At 39.0% G+C, this 18,366-nt stretch overlaps 2 protein-coding genes across 2 annotated transcripts in view; one reads left to right on the top strand and one right to left on the bottom strand.

The window, feature by feature from the left end:
• The first annotated feature begins 1,173 nt into the window (after nucleotides 1–1,173).
• LOC146450363 (uncharacterized) lies at nucleotides 1,174–16,278 on the top strand. The gene is made up of 12 exons (XM_085100378.1): nucleotides 1,174–1,363; nucleotides 2,901–3,197; nucleotides 4,193–4,528; nucleotides 5,268–5,424; nucleotides 5,755–5,960; nucleotides 10,247–10,431; nucleotides 11,355–11,801; nucleotides 12,530–12,741; nucleotides 12,980–13,020; nucleotides 13,177–13,273; nucleotides 14,212–16,109; nucleotides 16,159–16,278. The coding sequence occupies exons 1-11, from the start codon at nucleotides 1,306–1,308 to the stop codon at nucleotides 14,393–14,395; spliced, it is 2,220 nt and encodes a 739-aa protein (XP_084956504.1). The 5' UTR covers nucleotides 1,174–1,305; the 3' UTR covers nucleotides 14,396–16,109; nucleotides 16,159–16,278.
• Nucleotides 16,279–16,923: 645 nt separating this feature from the next.
• The window catches only part of LOC146450362 (general transcription factor 3C polypeptide 1-like), a 56,847-nt gene continuing 55,404 nt past the window's right edge, over nucleotides 16,924–18,366 (bottom strand). The window contains exons 40-41 of the mRNA XM_085100379.1: nucleotides 17,774–17,858; nucleotides 16,924–17,328 (exon numbers count right to left, since the gene is read on the bottom strand). Coding sequence (XP_084956505.1) covers nucleotides 17,243–17,328; nucleotides 17,774–17,858 — 171 coding nt within the window. The 3' untranslated portion in view covers nucleotides 16,924–17,242. The remainder of the gene's footprint in view (nucleotides 17,329–17,773; nucleotides 17,859–18,366) is intronic.

The raw sequence follows: 18,366 nt of genomic DNA, 5'->3' as shown, positions 1-18,366 counted from the left end.
GTTACTGGATGAATACATCCTCGCAAGGGGTCTCTGTGAGAAAAACAACCTAACATGGTTTTACAGGCTATACGGTGAGAACTAACAGTGGTTCAGTTTAGTCAGACTGCGTGTATCTTAAGGTCTGGTGCAATTGGTGACAAAAATGATAACTTTCGAGTTACTAAAAGAGGAGCACATCCTCGCAAGGCGTCTTTGTGAGGAAAACAACCAGATGGTTTTACAGGCTATATGGTGAAAACTAACAATGGTTCTAGCATAAGTTAGTCAGTCTGCGTGTATCTTAAGGTCTGGCGCAATTGGACACAAAAATGATAATTTTCGAGTAACTAAAAGAGCAGCACATCCTCGCAAGGGGTCTTCGTGAGGAAAACAACCAGAAGGGTTTATAGGCTATATGGTGAAATCTAACAGTGGTTCTAATTGCATGGCGCAATTTGGTGACAAAAATAGGATCAGGCGCCTTTTCTGGCTTATAAAAGGGAAGACTAGAGGACGCCGACATTTCAGTAACAGGGGCTCATCTGATCAGGCCTTGAGAATCACTCCATTGCCGCCTATACATGTGTTCTATATGGTTTGTTTCCTTGTTTTTCAACGGCGTGAGACATTCCTGCTAACCAAGCTCTTATCCTTTCTCTTCGGAACGTTTGTTTATTTGTTGTTGTTTTGTTTTCTTTTTTATAAGTAACGAAAATTAGACATAACAAACCGACAATTCAAAACGTAGCATATCATTACTTGTTGAACATGCAGTTTCATGATCACAAATTTTTAGGAGCTAAGTGATAGTTGACTGTTTTCCTCTTGCAGTTTCAGTGGGTCGCCATCCTTTATTGAAGGATGGTGTCCAGGCAGCACGGCCCCAATCTTTAACCAATCAAATTCATTCGCCACTGCTCCAATAATTTACCTCAACGACAGAAGTTTTTCCATTTCCTGCTGGGTAAAACTCACGAACTTGAGCACGAGTGGAACAAATACGATTTATAATGACTGGCGCGGCCCATTTCAGTTTCATCTTAGTTTCGAAAACCAGGTCATCGTTATTGGTCGCCATTCACTGGACAGTGCAAACGAATGGTTCGGCGTGTTTGCTACTAACAAGGTTTCCCTGAACACCTGGACACACGTGGTAGTCACGTGGGATCAGGACAAAGGGTCTGTGTTAATCTACTGTGATGGCAAAATTGTGGGTAATAAAAAAATTTCTCCCAGGGAGACATCTTTCTACCTACCCACAGGAAAGCCTTATCAGATTGGAAATGATGGCACTGGAACAATCGCCAGTTCTACGGATCGGTGATGGATCTTTATGTGTTTGGGACGGTATTATGGCCGGATGAAATCAGTAGACTAAGAGGTTAGTGTGTAAATACAAATTAATTTTCGCGGTGCTTATAATGATAATTTGTTGATGGCTTTGGATACTTTGGGATAAAACTGAGCGCACTAATCTTAGTAACACCTAAAATCAGAGCAGGTGCTTCACTTTAGTTCTAAAGACTCCGGTATTATTTTCCTAGAAACGTGCTGGTTGTTCCTTTGGCACAAACAAATTACTTAAAAATTAGCTTTAGCTATAGCGGTGCAGCTCTCTGGAACCGCCTACCCTGTAATTTTAGGCAGGCTCAATCACTTAATCAATTTAAGTAACAAGTAAATCATTAGCATCATTGTTTAGAATTATGAATTTTCCATATTTAAACATTTTGATAGTGATATAGTTTATCTTTTATTTTTCATTGCATCGACCTGACGAATTTTTTAACCGTGTGTAAATGAAGACGGAATTGAATTGAATTGAATTGAACTGATAACATGAAAATTGCCCGCGTGCTTATGACACATACCATTGACGTTTCGTTGAGCTAAAAACGGGTCGTTGTGAATTGCCAAATTTAACATTGCCTTCAAGAAAAAATTAGGAGTCTATCTCTTGACTGTTGTTGTCAGAACACCACATGCAACAACAGTCACGTTTTATCAATTCAAGTCTTTCAATGTAGGAGTTGTTTTACGTTGGGAGCCGAGTTGAACTTCTAGTCCCCCTTCTTTCTGTCAAGACTTTTAACCTTGTCATTCGTTCAGTTTTAAAGAGTGGTTACTCCTTAATATTTTCATTTAAATGGAGTACGTATGAATCAGAGAAATAATGGGGCAAGAAAGGAAGACGCCCAGTCTAGTCCTAGATCAATTTTAGAACTTATGTAAGTGAAAAATTATTTACCGAGAGGTCTACAAATGTCAGAGGGTAATCAGATAATCATTAGTACCTTGATCTAATTAAACTTACAAAAGACGTCAAATTTGCCCGCAATACCAGTCTGCATAGCAGTCGTTTCCTTTCCAAACGACCGCAAGATGATAGCTTCCGGGTAAAAGGAGACAAAAAGTGAAGAGAAAAATGTAGAAGGGGGAGGACAGAGGAAGGTGAGGAGCTGATCTCGCTGATCCAAGATATTTTTGTTGACAAAAGAGATGGATAAAGTATTGTTCTCTCGGATTTGTTGTAATTATTGACCGCAAAGAAACAATTTCTCGTTTGATACTTCTTGAAGTTGTAACGCTACAAATTTTGATCTTTTAAAAAGGAAATGGGATCTGCAGATGTCATTCTTAAAGAACAAATTCAATAGTTTTTGGGACAGTTTTTTTTTGTAACATTGCTCTGTTTGGATGTATTACACAGAGACACGTTCTATAATGGCTACGAAAAATAGGTAACGGGTAACTGACATTCATAAATCGGTCACCGGTAACCAGATTTCAACTCGTTATAAACTAAGCATTTACAATTTTTCAAGAAGTGTGTTCTGACGGTCGACCTCTTTTCTTTAAGGCTGCCTATAAGATATTGACAAAACGTGATGAATCTCTTTACTTACGTTCTTGCGCAGGTGTACCTGTTATCAAAAACAGGACTGAAGAAGTTACAGGAGCAACCGTGGTCGTCAAATGGGAACCTCCCTTGGACGGGGCGTGTCCAGTTGATCAGTACAAAGTCTACTACAGTGAAGTGATTTTACAGGCTGAAAATAAAAACTGGAGCTCAGTTACAGTCAACAGAAATACAACTAGCTACACCATTCAGCTTACGTGTGGGAGAGAGTATGAAATCGCAGTCACATCACTAGCTACTCAAAGGGAAAGTAATTTTCATGAAAGCCGGATTTGGAAGTTCAAAATAAGAGGAGGTAATGGCGCCTTCATGAGGCTAAATTTCAAGGCTATCTTAAAAACGATTTTAGTTCAAAAAGGTCTTACTGTTGATGCTTTGCAATCTCACTCATAAATCGGCCGGAAACTTGCATGAAGGTTTTCGAGTCGGTTCCCTTTTCTACCACATCCTACCATAGCAATGTTGAGAAACTAAGGTAGTTGAAAAAAGAAAAGAAAGGAAGAGGAGTGAAACATGCGAACGTCCCAAAGCTCCGTCTGAGATTGTAGCTGTCATTAGGCAGCTTGAAAGCAACACCGCTGGAAGGGATGTCTGCAACGAAGTCTACGAAATGAACTTATGGTCGCGATAATGTCACTGAATATGTCATTTCGCTTAGAATTCTGTTAGCTTACAAGTGCTTAAGTTATGTCAAAGAGAGGTTTTTCCCTGCCAATCTAAAAAACAAAAAGAAAAACAAACAAACAAACAAACAAATCGACAGGCCCTGTAATCCCCAGAAATTGGTATTTTCAAAGGCGGCTCAGGTGTGCATTAAAATGGCATAAGAGCTGGAGGCATGTACCTGACTTCTAAGACTATTTTTGCAGTTTTATTAGGGTTTTTGTTGTCTTTTCTTTTGTTTTCACTGAGTCGCTTCAATGCTGTTGAACCAGTTCCTGCTGCACTGCAAGACCAGCTGTAGGCTAGGGCTACAAAAGATGATCAATGAATCTTAAAGACCTAATTTCCGAGAAGCTGCAAAGAGCTACTTTAAGTAAATCTTACATGAAAATTGGGTCATTAATTGTAGTATTAATCGTCGGCTTATTACTGGACATTTAAGAAATCACTGTACCTGACATTTTAAAAGACGAGTTGCTCGCTCCCAGGGACAACCCAGGTTATTCTTACGTAACACAGTGAAAGGGATACAGATAATTGGTCGGAAATTCTGCTTATTTTAGGAATAGGTTTACTTAGCTTACCTTTAGTAAGCCTTCTAACTTTACATTCCTTTATTTTTTGCAGTTTTACCTTCATCTCCTTCCATAAACAGCACTGAAACGTTAACGCAGAGCTGCGACATCAACATCACCTGGAGTAAGCCTGATGATAATGGATGTCCGCTGACCATGTTCACGATTTATTATCAAGAGATGCCACCAAGCGAAGGCGCAACATCTCAACAGGAAATCAATATTACTGACGTTAAGAAGACTCATCATGTTTTTTCGATAAGATGCGATACACAGAACGTGGTTCTCCAGGTCTCCGCCTGGAATGTGATTGGACAAAGTGAAAGATCAAAACAATGGAGAGTGGAAACGAGGAAGAACACAACTTCTGAAAAGTTTTCGCCAACCCGTACGTTAGTTATAACTTTTTTAGGGTGTGTGGAAAAGATGGAGGTTATTTCAGACTATCAGCAATCTTAGAATCAAAGATCAGGGTTAGGCCTTGGATGTAAACATTATTATGCTCCACATAACATAGAGTTGCACTTACCCCTTCAAAGAAATAGAGATCTCATGTTCCTAATATTCTACCTAGCGTACGAAAAGTATTGTTTCAGGAAAGTTAATAGACCCGAAGAGAAACTGGAAGACTGGTAGAAAAAAATCTTATTAATGCCTTCTTTGATAGGCAAAATATGATTGAACTGAAAAAAGTTTTCCAATACGATTAACAAACTTCTAAAGTCAACCACAACTGTTGCAAAATAACCCATTTGGTAAATATAGCTATTTTGTAGTGTATGTCGGAAAGACGATAAAAAGTCTTCTTTCCTTGTCTCTCCTCTAATACGCAGAATTGGCTCCTGCCCTGATAAGTTCTTCTTATGAAGAGTTGACTGTATTCACCACAACAAGGACTCGCTTGTCAGTCTTTTCCCTTCGTCTGTTTTAAATTCTAGCTGTATTTAAGTGATTTAAAAAGTCCTTTGTGAATGATATATTATTCAGTGAGTGACACAAGTATACTTGGACAAAAACACCAGAGTGCTCCAATCAGGAGGAGTATCTTTAGTGTAAATGTTATGCCTCGCATAACAATGAAGCTGAGCATCAGTGAGTAACAATAGTTTCTCTGATCATCATTTCAGCCCCAAAGAACGTTGGACTTCTTTCTCCGTCGCAGTTTGCTGGTTTAATAGCGGGTCTTGTTGTTCTTCTTGTAATCGCTTTTGCCATGGTAACATTCCGGATCTATAAGAAAGCTATTAAAAAGAAGCAACTGGCTCGTAACTCCAGACCTAAGAGGTAATGGTTAAATGTTTCCAAGGATTTATATATATAGACTGATAATAATAATAATAATAATAATAATAATAATAATAATAATAATAATAATAATAATATTAATAATATTAATAATAATAATAATAATAATGATAATGATAATGATAATAATAATAATAATAATAATAATAATAATAATAATAATAATAATAATAATAATATCTAGACACTTGTAACCATACAGTGACCATACTATTGAAGCTACGAATTAAGTTCAAAATGTTAATTGTAACCAAAATCCGGCGTTTTGTAGCCAGGGCAAGATGAATTGCATTAACATTGTTTTTACAGATCGAAGTCCACCATCATCCCCCTTTCGCGGTGGGAGGTTCTACCGGAGCAGGTCGATTTTAAGGAAGAGATTGGCCGTGGTGCATTTGGTAAAGTGTTAAGAGGCATATTCAGAGAATCTCCTGGAATCGAGGTGTTTTACAATTCAAGAACCCAGACTGTCGACTTTAAAGAAGGCCGAACAGTAGCTGTTAAAGTGCTAGAAGGTAAATGACTCCAGAATATTTTAGCCTTCGATTTCCGAGAAACCCAGTGGTTAATACTGCAGAAAAACGTATCATTCAAAAACCCTCATGGTGAAACACATTGTAGCACAGGAAAGTACGTGATCATGGTGGATTTATTTCAGACTTAAGAGGCAGTCTCCGTTAAAACGTTCTGACCGATCTCACGTAAAAAATAGATTTCTTTTGTTTCTTGTGTGTTGCAAGATTTTTATGTGCTTATACTAAAACCACAGTCCGCTCTATGGGATCTTTTAATTTTTTCCTCTTTACTTTAATGGGATTTTCGATTCAACCAAGAGAGTGCTTTTGGTGACCTATATCAAGACCTAAATTTAGCACGTTAAAGATCGATTTCGCAAGAGATAGCAATCTCCGTACAAAATAATACCCACAGCCAGTTATATCATGTCTAATAGCAGTAACCAAATCAAATGAAATTAAAAACAAAAAAAAACAAAAAAACTAGAAGTGTTCCTATTGGAACACAGACTCCAAATTGCTTCGGGATGTCCTAAGCCATCTGCAAAGCTGACTACATCTCTTCCTTTGACCTGCTTATTTTCACCGCTATGCTTAGGATACTGGCATGCCGCTTTGGACTCTTCGAAAATTTGCCTAGTATACGCCGATGCCAGAAGCATATTCACATTTTTGCACCATCTCCCTAGGTAAATTAAAAAAAACCATGCCTTTGAGAGTATGAGCTCGTTTGAGGGTCTCTTCGGAAAGATGGCAGCTGATAAGAAGATTCCGTATTTCATCACTGCAGCCAGACAACACAACAATATCACAGGCTTTTTCATTTTTTTTTGGGGGGGGCAACATAGCACACATAGTATAAGGCTTAGTGTATTTTACCACGGTAAATAAAGTATTCGATCGTATTCGTATTCGTAAAGTTCGAACACTAAATCATCTGGCAACTCTTCTCCCTTCCCCCATGCCCTCGCCACTACTGCTCCATGAGCCAGTTCTACTCAGAGGTTGGTCAGCGATTGCCTGGTGCGTTGACTAGTAAGCATTCCCATTCGGTTGTTGGTTGATGTTCATCGTTTAGACGGAGAAACTTTTCAGTGTAGCATCTTTTTTTACCTGATTCAAATCAAATCAAAATAACTTTGTTTAACGATGGTGACACTTAACAGTGTGTTAGGACTGACAAACCTATGGTCCTCAGATTCCTGATCGAATTGGACTTAAGCAGTGTTGGTTTTTGAGGAGAGGGGAAAACCGGAGAACCCGGAGAAAAACCTCTCGGAGAAAGGACGAGAACTGAACCAACAACAAACTCAACCCACATATAACGCCAACTCCAGGAATGGTGGGAGGCGAATGCTCTCACCACTGCGCCATCCCTGTTCCCCACATATGCTACATAATATCAAAACGTAGGCTGTAGACTGATTGTTTTATTCTTGAGGAATCATGGAGCGAAATTCGAGTTATCCGTAGAAATGAGGTCAAGCCAGTCATGGAGAGACAAGTTCGTGGACTTCAAGATCAATATATTCTCTTCCAATTGACCAGAAATGCATCACATTTGCTTCTGCCTTCATATCTGGGTTCTTTTATAGAGCTGGAGAATCATTTCATGTTAACGAATCTGTCAAAATACAGAAATATTCGCATTCTTCGAAATTAGGCAAGGTTATAGAGCTTCAAATATGTTACTAACAGCGGGGCGCAAGGTTTCTTTCCAACATGACTTTCTCTATGGTACATACTTTTTATCCATGTTAGTTTGATCGAAATAGAGCGCCTCACATTTTAGAAAATGCAATTTGAACTACATCGGCTTTTGGGTTTTTGACAAAATTCAGCGATTTGGGTGTCGTTAAAGTCTCGCTGCTGACTATATTCAAGCTAAATAACCACAAACCAAGACATATAACTGACTGTGATGTTTATTTTGCACAGAGATTGCAATTTCTTGAAAATTAATCTTTCAAGTTGTGCTACACTTTGGTCTTGATATAGATTGCCAGCAGCGTTCCCTTCGTTGAACCAAAAATCCCTTAAAGGTGAAAAATAAAAATAAGAAAAGGAACAGTTAAAAGATCCCATTGAACCGATTGTGGTTTGACTTTAACTGCAGGGAAACCTTGCAACACACAAGAAACAAGCGAAATCTATTTTTACGCGCGATCGGTCTTTTTGTTTTTAACGGAGACTCTCTTAAGAGTTAAAATTACATTACTTTGCAGTAATAATTACTTTTCTCCCAAAACATCGATGCACTAACTTTAAAATGGATTCCACCTTTTAAAATGATGTACAATATGTTGATACACGATTAAGGTTACTGATAGGTTTCACGGGTGTCTTCACGAAAATCTTGCGTACGCGCGCTTCTTTCGATGAAACCACGAAAAGCTATATATCACTGTAAAGCTTATTAATTGACAATTGCAAAATTATCAAGCTTTTTTAATTTTATTGGATAAACAAGCGCTCAGAGGCCTGCAAACTCAATATTAGCGATGTGTTCTTAACTGAATTACCCACACTCACGTAAAGGCGCACAACCAAACAAACTGCACAATATCAATCAGGAGATAATAGGGTTTTTCTTTATTCGTATTGGTTTATGAGAAAATCCGTGCTAAAGTAAGACAATGGAAAACTTTTGTAGTCGCATCAGGAGTTATCACGTCACGGAAAAAATATTTTGAATTTCGTAAAAGCCCGACATACTTTGACGCATTAATATCTAAGGAACAGTTTGGCCAAATTTCGTTGAAACCTGGCAAATCTACATACCGCATTAATTCATTTTAAGATGCGGAATTCGCTTAAAAATAAAAGCCGTGTTTTCGGTCTTGAAAATTTTCTGAGTTTTCGCACGTCAATAAAATTCTTGTTAACTCGCTTATACTGCCGGCCAATCAAACACAAAGGACCATTCCCTGCAGAGTTCTATTATAAAACAATAATTTAAATTCACGCGAAAGCATTCAGCGTTACTGCAATTGTAAAGCGATATCGTAATGGGTGCGAGGACACCATCGGCTAAATCATCCATCCATCGGTTCTGCGAGCTGAAGTTGGCTGCTAATTTTTGAGCCGGTCAACAACAGCAAGAGTGGATGGATTGTCGAATTCGGATTCCGAAGGAGAAGCGCTGGTGTTGGAATTTCCACGCACTATCTGGTAGTTCGTCAATGAATTCCTCAGTTGCCGTGGCGGTACAGTCGAACCACGACCCAAAATGCCAAGATTAAGTGGTCGCTAACGGGAGGCCTGGGTCGACGAGAGTCCAACCAGAAGGGGTCTCTTCCGGGAACAGGTCTGACACCGATCTCCTTATTAGAAGAGAAGTTATCGCATGTATTTTCCTAGTTACAATACAAGCAGTGCAAGGTTGGCACTAAAAGTCCCTGGTGAACTCTAAGTAGCGTAGTACATCCAGCGAACAAAGAGATCAGACCATGTGTCAAGTGGTCGCTTACAAGAGGTTAAAAGCAATGAAAAATTATAATGCCGTCACCTCAAAAAGTGTCCGCGGTCGCTTACGAGAGGTGTTCGTTTACGAGAGGTTCCAACTATAGGGCTTTGACTGGAAAAAATTGGGTGTTTTGGATAGGTGGTCGCTTACGAGAGGTGGTCGCCCATGGAGGTTCGAGTGTATTTTCATTCGACTCACCCCCATATCTTTCGACGAGGATGGTTTGAAACAACATCGGGCTGGTTGTACCACGAACATTTACCGCTCGCTGCCAGCTGAATTTTTTTTGTTTTCTTTGACCTTGTTGGCCTTCTTTAGCCCCGGTTTTTTCTTAATTTTCACCCAAGGGGACTTTTCTTGCTTCGCTCTCTTCAAATCCAAAATGGAACGCTGTCTCACTGTAAAATTCAGTATAAAACGTCGTGATATGGGATAAACACGATGTAAGCAAATTTGCCGGTAATTCGAGATCGCGGGTAAACTTTGCCGCGTGAAACGTCAACAGAGCCCCGTATAAATTGGATTATGACACCCTCACTCGTTCACCGCTATATTCCTACAGATAGCTCGCGTTCTTTTCAAGATTTCGAACTGCCGTTTTCATTAAACCCTGCATCCCTTTCTTGTTTCAACAATTACCTAAAAATATTTTTTTGAGAAAAATTCGACCTTTCTTCCCTATCAGAAACCTTCAACGTGATAAGTCAGGTTTTGTTCCAATTTTTAACTTGGTTAGAGAAAAAATGATATTCTAAAAAAACTGAAAATGTGCGATTCAACAAAAGCAAAACAACTAATGTTCATGTAATTATGCTTTCAGATTCGACAGATAAAGAAGCAAGGGACCAACTTCTGGAGGAAATTGAGCTCTTCAAATCGATCGGTTGCCACCGCAATATTGTTTTCATGCTGGGTTGTTGGGTTTCCTCAGAACCTATCTTTCTGTTGCTGGAATATCTTCCGTATGGAGATCTACTTAACTGGCTTAGAAAAACGAGACAACAGGTGCAGTTAATATCTGAACAGGCTAAAATAAAAGGTGTCCCTTTGTTGGACCCGCGTGAATCTTTGGTGTAAAAAAAAGTCATCGTACCATTTAAGGGATTAAAATTAAAATGGTAGTAAGAAACTAATCAGTATGTAATCTGAAATAGCCACAGTTCAGAGGATTATCGCAACGCCACTTTAATTTAGAGTTGAAGTGAGGACTGATGGGGAAATGAGAAAGGAAAGTAGCTCCTTAACAGAAAAAGGTAGTTTTTAATCAATAATAATTCGGCTGAGCTGTACTGTGAAAACAACAATTGGTGTCCAGTGCTTTAGAGTTGCTATCTCGTGAAGATTAAAATAAGTTTACATCACGCCCAAAAAGCACTAAAGACGGAGCTGAATATATGTACTACGGAACTGTGTCTGTTACAGATATACTATTTATAAAATATGGCCTCTCTGGGATCAAGCGAAAGAGGTATCCGTAACAAGAGGTGGGGCTGTCCATGGTTAAGCAGCAGAAATTTAAACGTAAGGAGATGTTCGAGTGTTTGAAAATATGCTTCTTATATTATACCCAATATTTTAAATATGCCTTGATATTAGGACCTAAGCACTCAGTTTTTCTGCGTATACTACTGGTATTGGTCATTTGAAGATTCTGAATACTTTTTCGACACTTTTTGTATCTGTAGCCCTATTTCCTGGATTAGAAGGTCAGCACTGATTGTGGCAGAAGTGGCACAAATAGTGGCTACGGCACACTCTATCCAGTTTCTTAGCGTGTACAAGAATATGCTGCCTGCTCTGTATCTTTCCACCCTTGAACATTGTTAATGTTTCCTAAGGATAGATATGACATGGTAGTTTTTTTATCCTGCACAGACCAATTTTCTCACTTCTCAGTTTTTTTTTTCATTTGATTTCACTGGTTTTAGAAAAGCTATCAAAAGGTCTACGATGACGAACGATTTGACTTTCACGCTAACAAAATGGAATTTGGAAATGGTGATGGCTCAAGGGTGATGCTATTGGCTGAAGAGACAACAGAAAGCGAGGAACTAGTGCGCCGCAAAGAAACAAACTCTACAAATAGTTTTGATGGAGACGATGGGCAACACTTAAATGCAATCGAGGTGCAAATCTTCAGTGCAGGTGATAAAACCAATGTACTTTTGGATGAAATCAATGAATCAGTTTGCAGTGGAGAACCAAGCAAGGAACATTCTGTGAAGATGGGTGCTGAGCAAATGGCGTGCTCTTCTCGGAATGTTACTCCAGAAACTGAAGATGGTAGAAAGGAAAGCGATGGAGATGAGTCACATGATGACGATTTCTCGGCGAACGATCTTCTTCGTTTCGCTTGGCACATAGCGCAAGGAATGGTAAATAACGTTCGTCAGTTACCTTTTCGAGCGTGTCGGTGGTCTTTGAATTGGCTTATGGACCCTTTGCTGTAATCCTAACCCAGTGTCCAACATATTTAATTTTATGGCAATGCCGCAATCATCACTAGCTACAGCAGTCCGCTCACCAGCATTCGTTTTTGCATATTAAATGTAAAGCCTGTCATAAATCGTTTGGCAACTTCAATTTCTAGCTCGTGTAGCTGTTCCTTTTCCCTCTCAATGATTAGCTTTGTGTCAGTACAGGTCCATTAAAAACCTAACAAGTACAACTTTCACCAGTTTAATCTATCTCTGTGAATAACGTTTTACAGCTCGAGAAACATTGTTCAAGTAATATATCAAACCGACGAGGAAGAGTGTTTCATCACCGGGTATCCTCCTGGCGACCTATTCTAAAGCTCTAAGGCGCTTGACAATAAAAAGATTTAAGAAACGTCGTTTCTCCCTCGAATTTATGCCACGCAGAAATCCAAGAGGATAAAACTCGGTCCTTGACTAACAGAACAGCTACCAAACTCGGTTAGTAACCAAATATATATTTGAGCGTCTTCTCGAGTAAGAAAGCATTCGTCGTTCATCCCGATTTATTTAGGGTTGGTCCATAAATCGTTCGATTGATCGATTTATTACGTATGGATTGATTGTCTGCCCGACATACTTACTCATTTTTGATTGTTTGATTGATTGATTGATTGCTATTACAGAGCTTCTTGTCCAGTAAAGGATTTATTCACCGTGATTTAGCGGCACGCAATATTCTTCTTGGTGAGGGCAAAGTGGTCAAAATTTCTGATTTTGGATTCATGCGCCACATTCACGGAGACATCTACCAAATGAATAAAAAGAAGAAAATTCCAGTGAAATGGATGGCACCCGAGGCACTTTTTAACAGTGAATACACCACGAAAAGCGATGTGTAAGTGTTGTTAGGTGGCTTGTATCCTTCTTTTTCAGCATGTTGTCCAGTATTCGTGTATCTGTTACATTTTCCTTTTGGTAGCGGGATTGTTCACCGGATTGTTCACTATCCTTTCTCTTGCTTAGGGTGTTTCATCGTTTTTAGTTATGATTTTCTTAAGCAAAATGTGTGTTATTTCGTATCAAACCTGGAATGCACAGTCTATTCATGGACATGTCTTCTGTATTTTTTTCAGATGGTCTTTCGGTGTTTTGCTCTGGGAAATTGCTACAATGGGTAAGAAGACGATAAAAGTGTGAACTGTGCATCAACCACTTGTAAACATTAGTTGGAAAGGGTTTTTATTGAACCCCAAGATCTACTTTAGAGGGTAAAGTGCCTCAAACAGTGAAGCAGCTGTCAAATTACCATTTATTTAAATTTTTTTTGCAGGAGGAAATCCTTATCCGGGCGTAAACAACAAAGAGCTGTGCAAGCTTCTCAAGACCGGATATCGCATGGAGAAACCAGATTCGTGCTCTAGTGAAGTGTAAGTTGTCCTTGTTCTCTGATTTTTTAAGGTGGGGGATACCTTTGATGACGCTAAAAGTAAGTTTGTTGAGGGAGTACCAAAGACGACAAGTATTGATGTGCATGTGCTCCGAGGTGATATTTTGTCGAAAAGTCCGAATCGACGTTGTTTGGATCACCATCATATATAATCATCACCGTGGGAACATTCAACAACTCGGTGTTAGGCCACCAACAATGTACGAGTCAGTTTCCAGTCATTCCACTTGTCCAATGGCGTCCTTCGTCGTTCGAGCTTTTAAAAGTTTTTTTCTGCCGGCAGATTTGATGCACACGGCCAAACTATACCTTCTTAGTAATCTGCTCTTAAGAGAGAGAGAAAGCAGTCTCAAAGTTCTTTTCTTAGTGGTGGTGTTCCTAAAGTGAGGGAACCATGTTTTTGCCATGCTGTTGGTGTTGTTTCCAAGGATGGGATGGAGACGGTTGCTGCCGAAATTACTTTACATTTGAACAGTGTAGGCGTAACTCTCTTTACAATATTAAATAGTGCAATCCTTGTTCACTCTTGTCACTTCATTTTAAACTCCATAATGTCAACACCATCAGTAAGATTTATTTCACTCAGACCCATTTTCACTCAATTTCGAAACTAATGTCCCCGCTGTCTTTAAACATATATCTGCTAAATATTAGTCACCATTACAGAACATCAGAAACCACGCACAGCCCTATCGGATTCCAGTTTTATTCGTCAATCAGTTCAGCGTTCTCTCGCCCTTGAAAAAAACAAACAAACAAACAAACAAACAAACAAACAAACAAAAAACAAACAACAGACTTCTCTGCTTGAAATATTTTGTAGAGTGTAGTAACTACCCAATGGTCAGCAGGCGACTTTCTTCAACTAGAAAGGAAAATTTATATTGCTAAACTACAAACTTTACAATGTAATTTTAGATTTCAGCTTATGTTGGAATGTTGGAATGAAAAGCCAAGTGAGAGACCTACGTTTGATCAAGTGACAAAATTATTGGAGAAAATGCTGATGAAGGACACTCCTTATTTTGAACCTGAATTGCTGGATGAGTCGAAGACATACTATGAGATGCCGGTGGACGATGCTGCCGTGGAATGTACCTAGGAAAACCGTACAACATAATACATTTAGCTACGTGAGATATTTTAGGCCCTATGGAGAGGAATCATAGTTATAGCAATTTCCTGATTGAGCTTGTTGCGAGAGAAAACCGATTGTTAATCACTAAATAAGGCATTAAAGATAAAACATTTTAATAGGTGAGAACCCTTTGGCATAAGGTGATTCTTAGTCTTAAAAAGCGAACAGTAAGGCCAAAAGTTAGGATTGGGAGAGCGCAAAGTAATTTGTTTTCAATAAAACATAAAAAGTCGAGATTATTTATATTGAGGGCCATAACTAGGACTGACCCTGAAATATGCCCATTCAATCTTATGATACAACGGCAGTAATCTCATTTTCTGTTAGTCCGATGCCAGAGGTATTTTCACGCCAAAAATTGTAATAATTTTTGATACAAAATGTAATAACTTCGGTTACCGCAAAATGCATTTTTTTTACACTAAATGTAATACAGAAAGTAACGCAAAAAATTAATGTAATAACGTAAATTATAATAGTATTTCCAGGAGCCTTTTTGCACTCGGGAGATGGGGGATTCGACCGGCGGCGACTTTGCACCTTAAAAACCTTGAACAAACGCCCTGAAACTTCAAGACTTTTGCAGAAATTTATGTGGGAAATATTTGATTTGGTCGGTTAGTGTTCATTGACATTTTGTACGGTCAACCGTTAATACGGCCAATTTTTTTTGGCCCCTTGGTGACCGTATTAACGAGGTTCCAATGTATTAATGGGTGACCGTATTAACGAGGGTTTTTTTTTTTTACAAGAAAATGTGTGGTGGTTTTGCCGTGCGGCCAAAAAAAAGTGGCCGTAATAATGAGGTGCCCGCAAGGCGGGGTTCCACTGTACATATATACCATTAAGTATCATTTTTAGGACAAAAATTATATACCAAATACGTACTCAAAACATACCTTAGCCACATATTTAAAATTATGTTTTGGGAATGTTGACCATACCTCAAACATAACAATGGCCTAGGGCTCGACTAGCTGATTAGACAAGGTTTGCTGATAAACAAGGGTCAAGCCTTTCATTTGGCAAACTGAAAGAAAATTCCTGAGTTTTTGATTGAATAAACTTAAAGTAGATGGAAGATTGGGCATAGTAGGCATGAAATTAGCTCTCTAGCTACTCAATCCAATATCTAAATTTGCAATGCTACTTCGTTAAGTTTTTTTAATGTGTACGGTACGTATCGTCGAATAAATGAATTGAATGCGTAGTTAATTTTATAAAGTAATGTTGAGGAGTAATTTAATATTCCAAATAAAAGCTACATAGTGCTTGGATTAAAATGTTGTTTTGTCAGTTTAATTAAACTAGCTCAAAATGATTTAGGTAACATGTTGAGTGAGCTGCTATTCAAAAGTTTTGGTTGTCATAGTTAAAGCTAAGCCCGGCTCCTTCACTCCATCCATGCTATCACGTTTTAGCTATCTTCCCGTGACGGAGATTGTTTCGAAACGTAAGTAGAATAAGGGAGTTAAAGGTTCAAGATGTCATCATTCAATGCAAAAATAGTCGATAGCTGAATAATACAAAGATTTCACTAGATCGGTGAAAAACAGGCTCACTCTTCACCACATGCAGTTATCTTGCACATATGTATTTATCTATTTCGGCAGAGTGATTTTCCGCTAAAAACCTTGGCACCAAATGAATTCCAACTCCAAACCGGTACACCTGAAGCGTGAATGATTCCATAGTTTTCCCTGGCATGATTAAAGGTATTAGTACAGGCGTAAGGCTGGTTCACACGTGCGAGCACGTAAAAGCTGAAGGATTTTCATACGCATCGCAGGCTCCTTTCGGAGTCTACTTTGGTCCCAACAAAGAATTAGCCTGTGAACAGGCTCCCAAGTGGGGTATAGGGCGAAGACAAAAATCGGTATACCGCGCTCCGCTCGCTCGGCTCGCCGATTTTTCTTTCAGCCCTATACCCCACTTGGCCGAAGCCTGTTCACAGGCTAGCAAAGAAAATGTTGAATCGATGTTGACACTTGACTCTGAAGATGACTTCCACTCAGGCTGTCGAAACGTCAATCAAAGTCACCCCAAACAGTCCTTCTCAGGACTACACTCACCCGGATGATCATAATTTACGTACTTATGAAACCTCGGTTCATCCAACATTTGCCCAACATCCGTTTAACTTTTGTTGAACGAATGTTGGGGAAATGTTGAAACCGTTTAAACGGGCCTTTAAAGCCCTCAGACGTGAGTATTGTTACCAAGACGTTGCTGTGAGCCGAGGCTTCAACTGACAACGATCGTTTACCAGTACACCCATCCAACATTGAAGAGATACAGAACTTTATTTCTTTACTTCTTTTTGCATCTTTGTGGACATGTTAAAAAATTTCAGTCCTCTTAAAATTTGAAAGAATTTTCTTCCTTTTAAAGATAATTTCTAGATGGACGAGAAAAGTGCTAATCTCCTTAGTTGAGAACCCTAAATATGGTAGCTATCATGATAGCACCAAAAATATAGGAATTATAAGAACTTGGTTTGTAATAATACAGCTTTATTACTTTACTTTCTCAATAAACAATTAATAAATAAAGGAAATCTTGGTTAACACTTTCCTTTTGGTAAGTGAATAAATATTTTGAAGAGACATTTCGAAAATTTATCAAGGTTCGCTTTATTTCATCCGTTCGTGAACTTCGAAAACAAACGTTCTAATACAGCAAATTGCATTGGAAAAAAGAGCCAACAACTCTATTGCCATGGAATGACAGATAAAATCTCGCTAGTTTTCCTTAATAAAGGTTATGTCAGTTCCATTAAACCGAAAATGTTTTCGCACTGTACACGCCTGGTCACGTGCTTTCTGTCCCTTTGCTTGTGGCTAGTTTGAATAAACAATCCACGGATGGAGTGTAGAAAGTCATGACTTGACTTGATTCTGCAAAGAGAGATATTGAACACTCAGAAAAATACCTTTTCAGTGCAAGGAAAGCTCAAAATGTCGCCAAACTAGTAGAGACTGCTGCGGATTATATATATTCATATATCATATTATCCACTCCCTCTTGGGGATTTTCAGGGATAATTTACAACACTGTGTGTGGGACTTTGCCAGACTGCTTGTGGCGCAGTTTACAATTAATGAGGTGACGAGTTGTGAATGCTCCCGAAGTGAATGTGAATTTTTGAGATTAGCACTTTGGGTGGTCACTGCCAGAGATTTGTTACGTCCCTAGTGGTTGTTTTACGTCCTACAGGATTCATCTGTGAAAGGGAATTGGCCATTGGGAAGTGAAAAAAAAAGCGGCCTCTGGGAACAAGCGTTTGGCAAAATGGAGTTGGAAAATGAGATTGGGTTTGCTAAATTGATCAAGATATCACACCTGCTTTCTTCGATGAAGAGAAGAGTGACATCTTAGAGGGCAGTTTCCGCGTATGCCTAATGATACATCCATCCAGGAGAAGACTCTAAAAAGTGAGAGACGATTATTCACATTACACACACTTTGCAGAGTGGAGTGAAATAAAAGCCAACAAGAATACGGCTTTACAACAGATGATCGCCTCATCAGGCATGGTTTAGCTTACTGAGTAACCGTGGAAGAGCGGACAACAGGTCATGCCAGCTGGGCGGTAGTGACTTCTAATAGCGACCAATCATGGCGTAAAATTCCAAAAGAATAGATCAAGATCCCACTCAAACGAATAGATAAGATGCTTAAAATCACCAAATCTCTAATAAATTTAATTTAATGTTAAGAAGAAAAGATTGCCATTGAGTTGTACGTTAAGAGCTAAGAAAAGTTGAAAGAAGTCTCGTTTATCCCCCCCCCCCCCTCCCTTTGGCGCTGATAGGCTGATAGGCCCAGATACAAACGTCCACAGGTTTGCCAAACCTGTTTCCTATCCTGGCTATTTAGTGCTATGTACACAGCTGAACCCAAAACTACTGTTAGGCTACCAAAACTAGGCAACC

The sequence above is a fragment of the Pavona decussata genome, unplaced genomic scaffold, assembly GCF_977016875.1.
Source record: "Pavona decussata unplaced genomic scaffold, jaPavDecu1.1 SCAFFOLD_468, whole genome shotgun sequence".
Taxonomy (NCBI): domain Eukaryota; kingdom Metazoa; phylum Cnidaria; class Anthozoa; order Scleractinia; family Agariciidae; genus Pavona; species Pavona decussata.
Note: the sequence above shows the minus strand (reverse complement) of the source record. Positions and strands in the feature narration are given on the sequence as shown.

What these genes read in the sequence shown, in the direction of transcription:
- LOC146450363 (XM_085100378.1), top strand. Translation starts at nt 1,306, where the DNA reads ATGGATCTTTATGTGTTTGGGACGGTATTATGGCCGGATGAAATCAGT. An exon ending in TGAAATCAGTAGACTAAGAG is followed by an intron (nt 1,364 to 2,900) that starts GTTAGTGTGTAA and finishes GTTCTTGCGCAG; the next exon opens with GTGTACCTGTTATCAAAAAC. An exon ending in TTAGAAAAACGAGACAACAG is followed by an intron (nt 10,432 to 11,354) that starts GTGCAGTTAATA and finishes CACTGGTTTTAG; the next exon opens with AAAAGCTATCAAAAGGTCTA.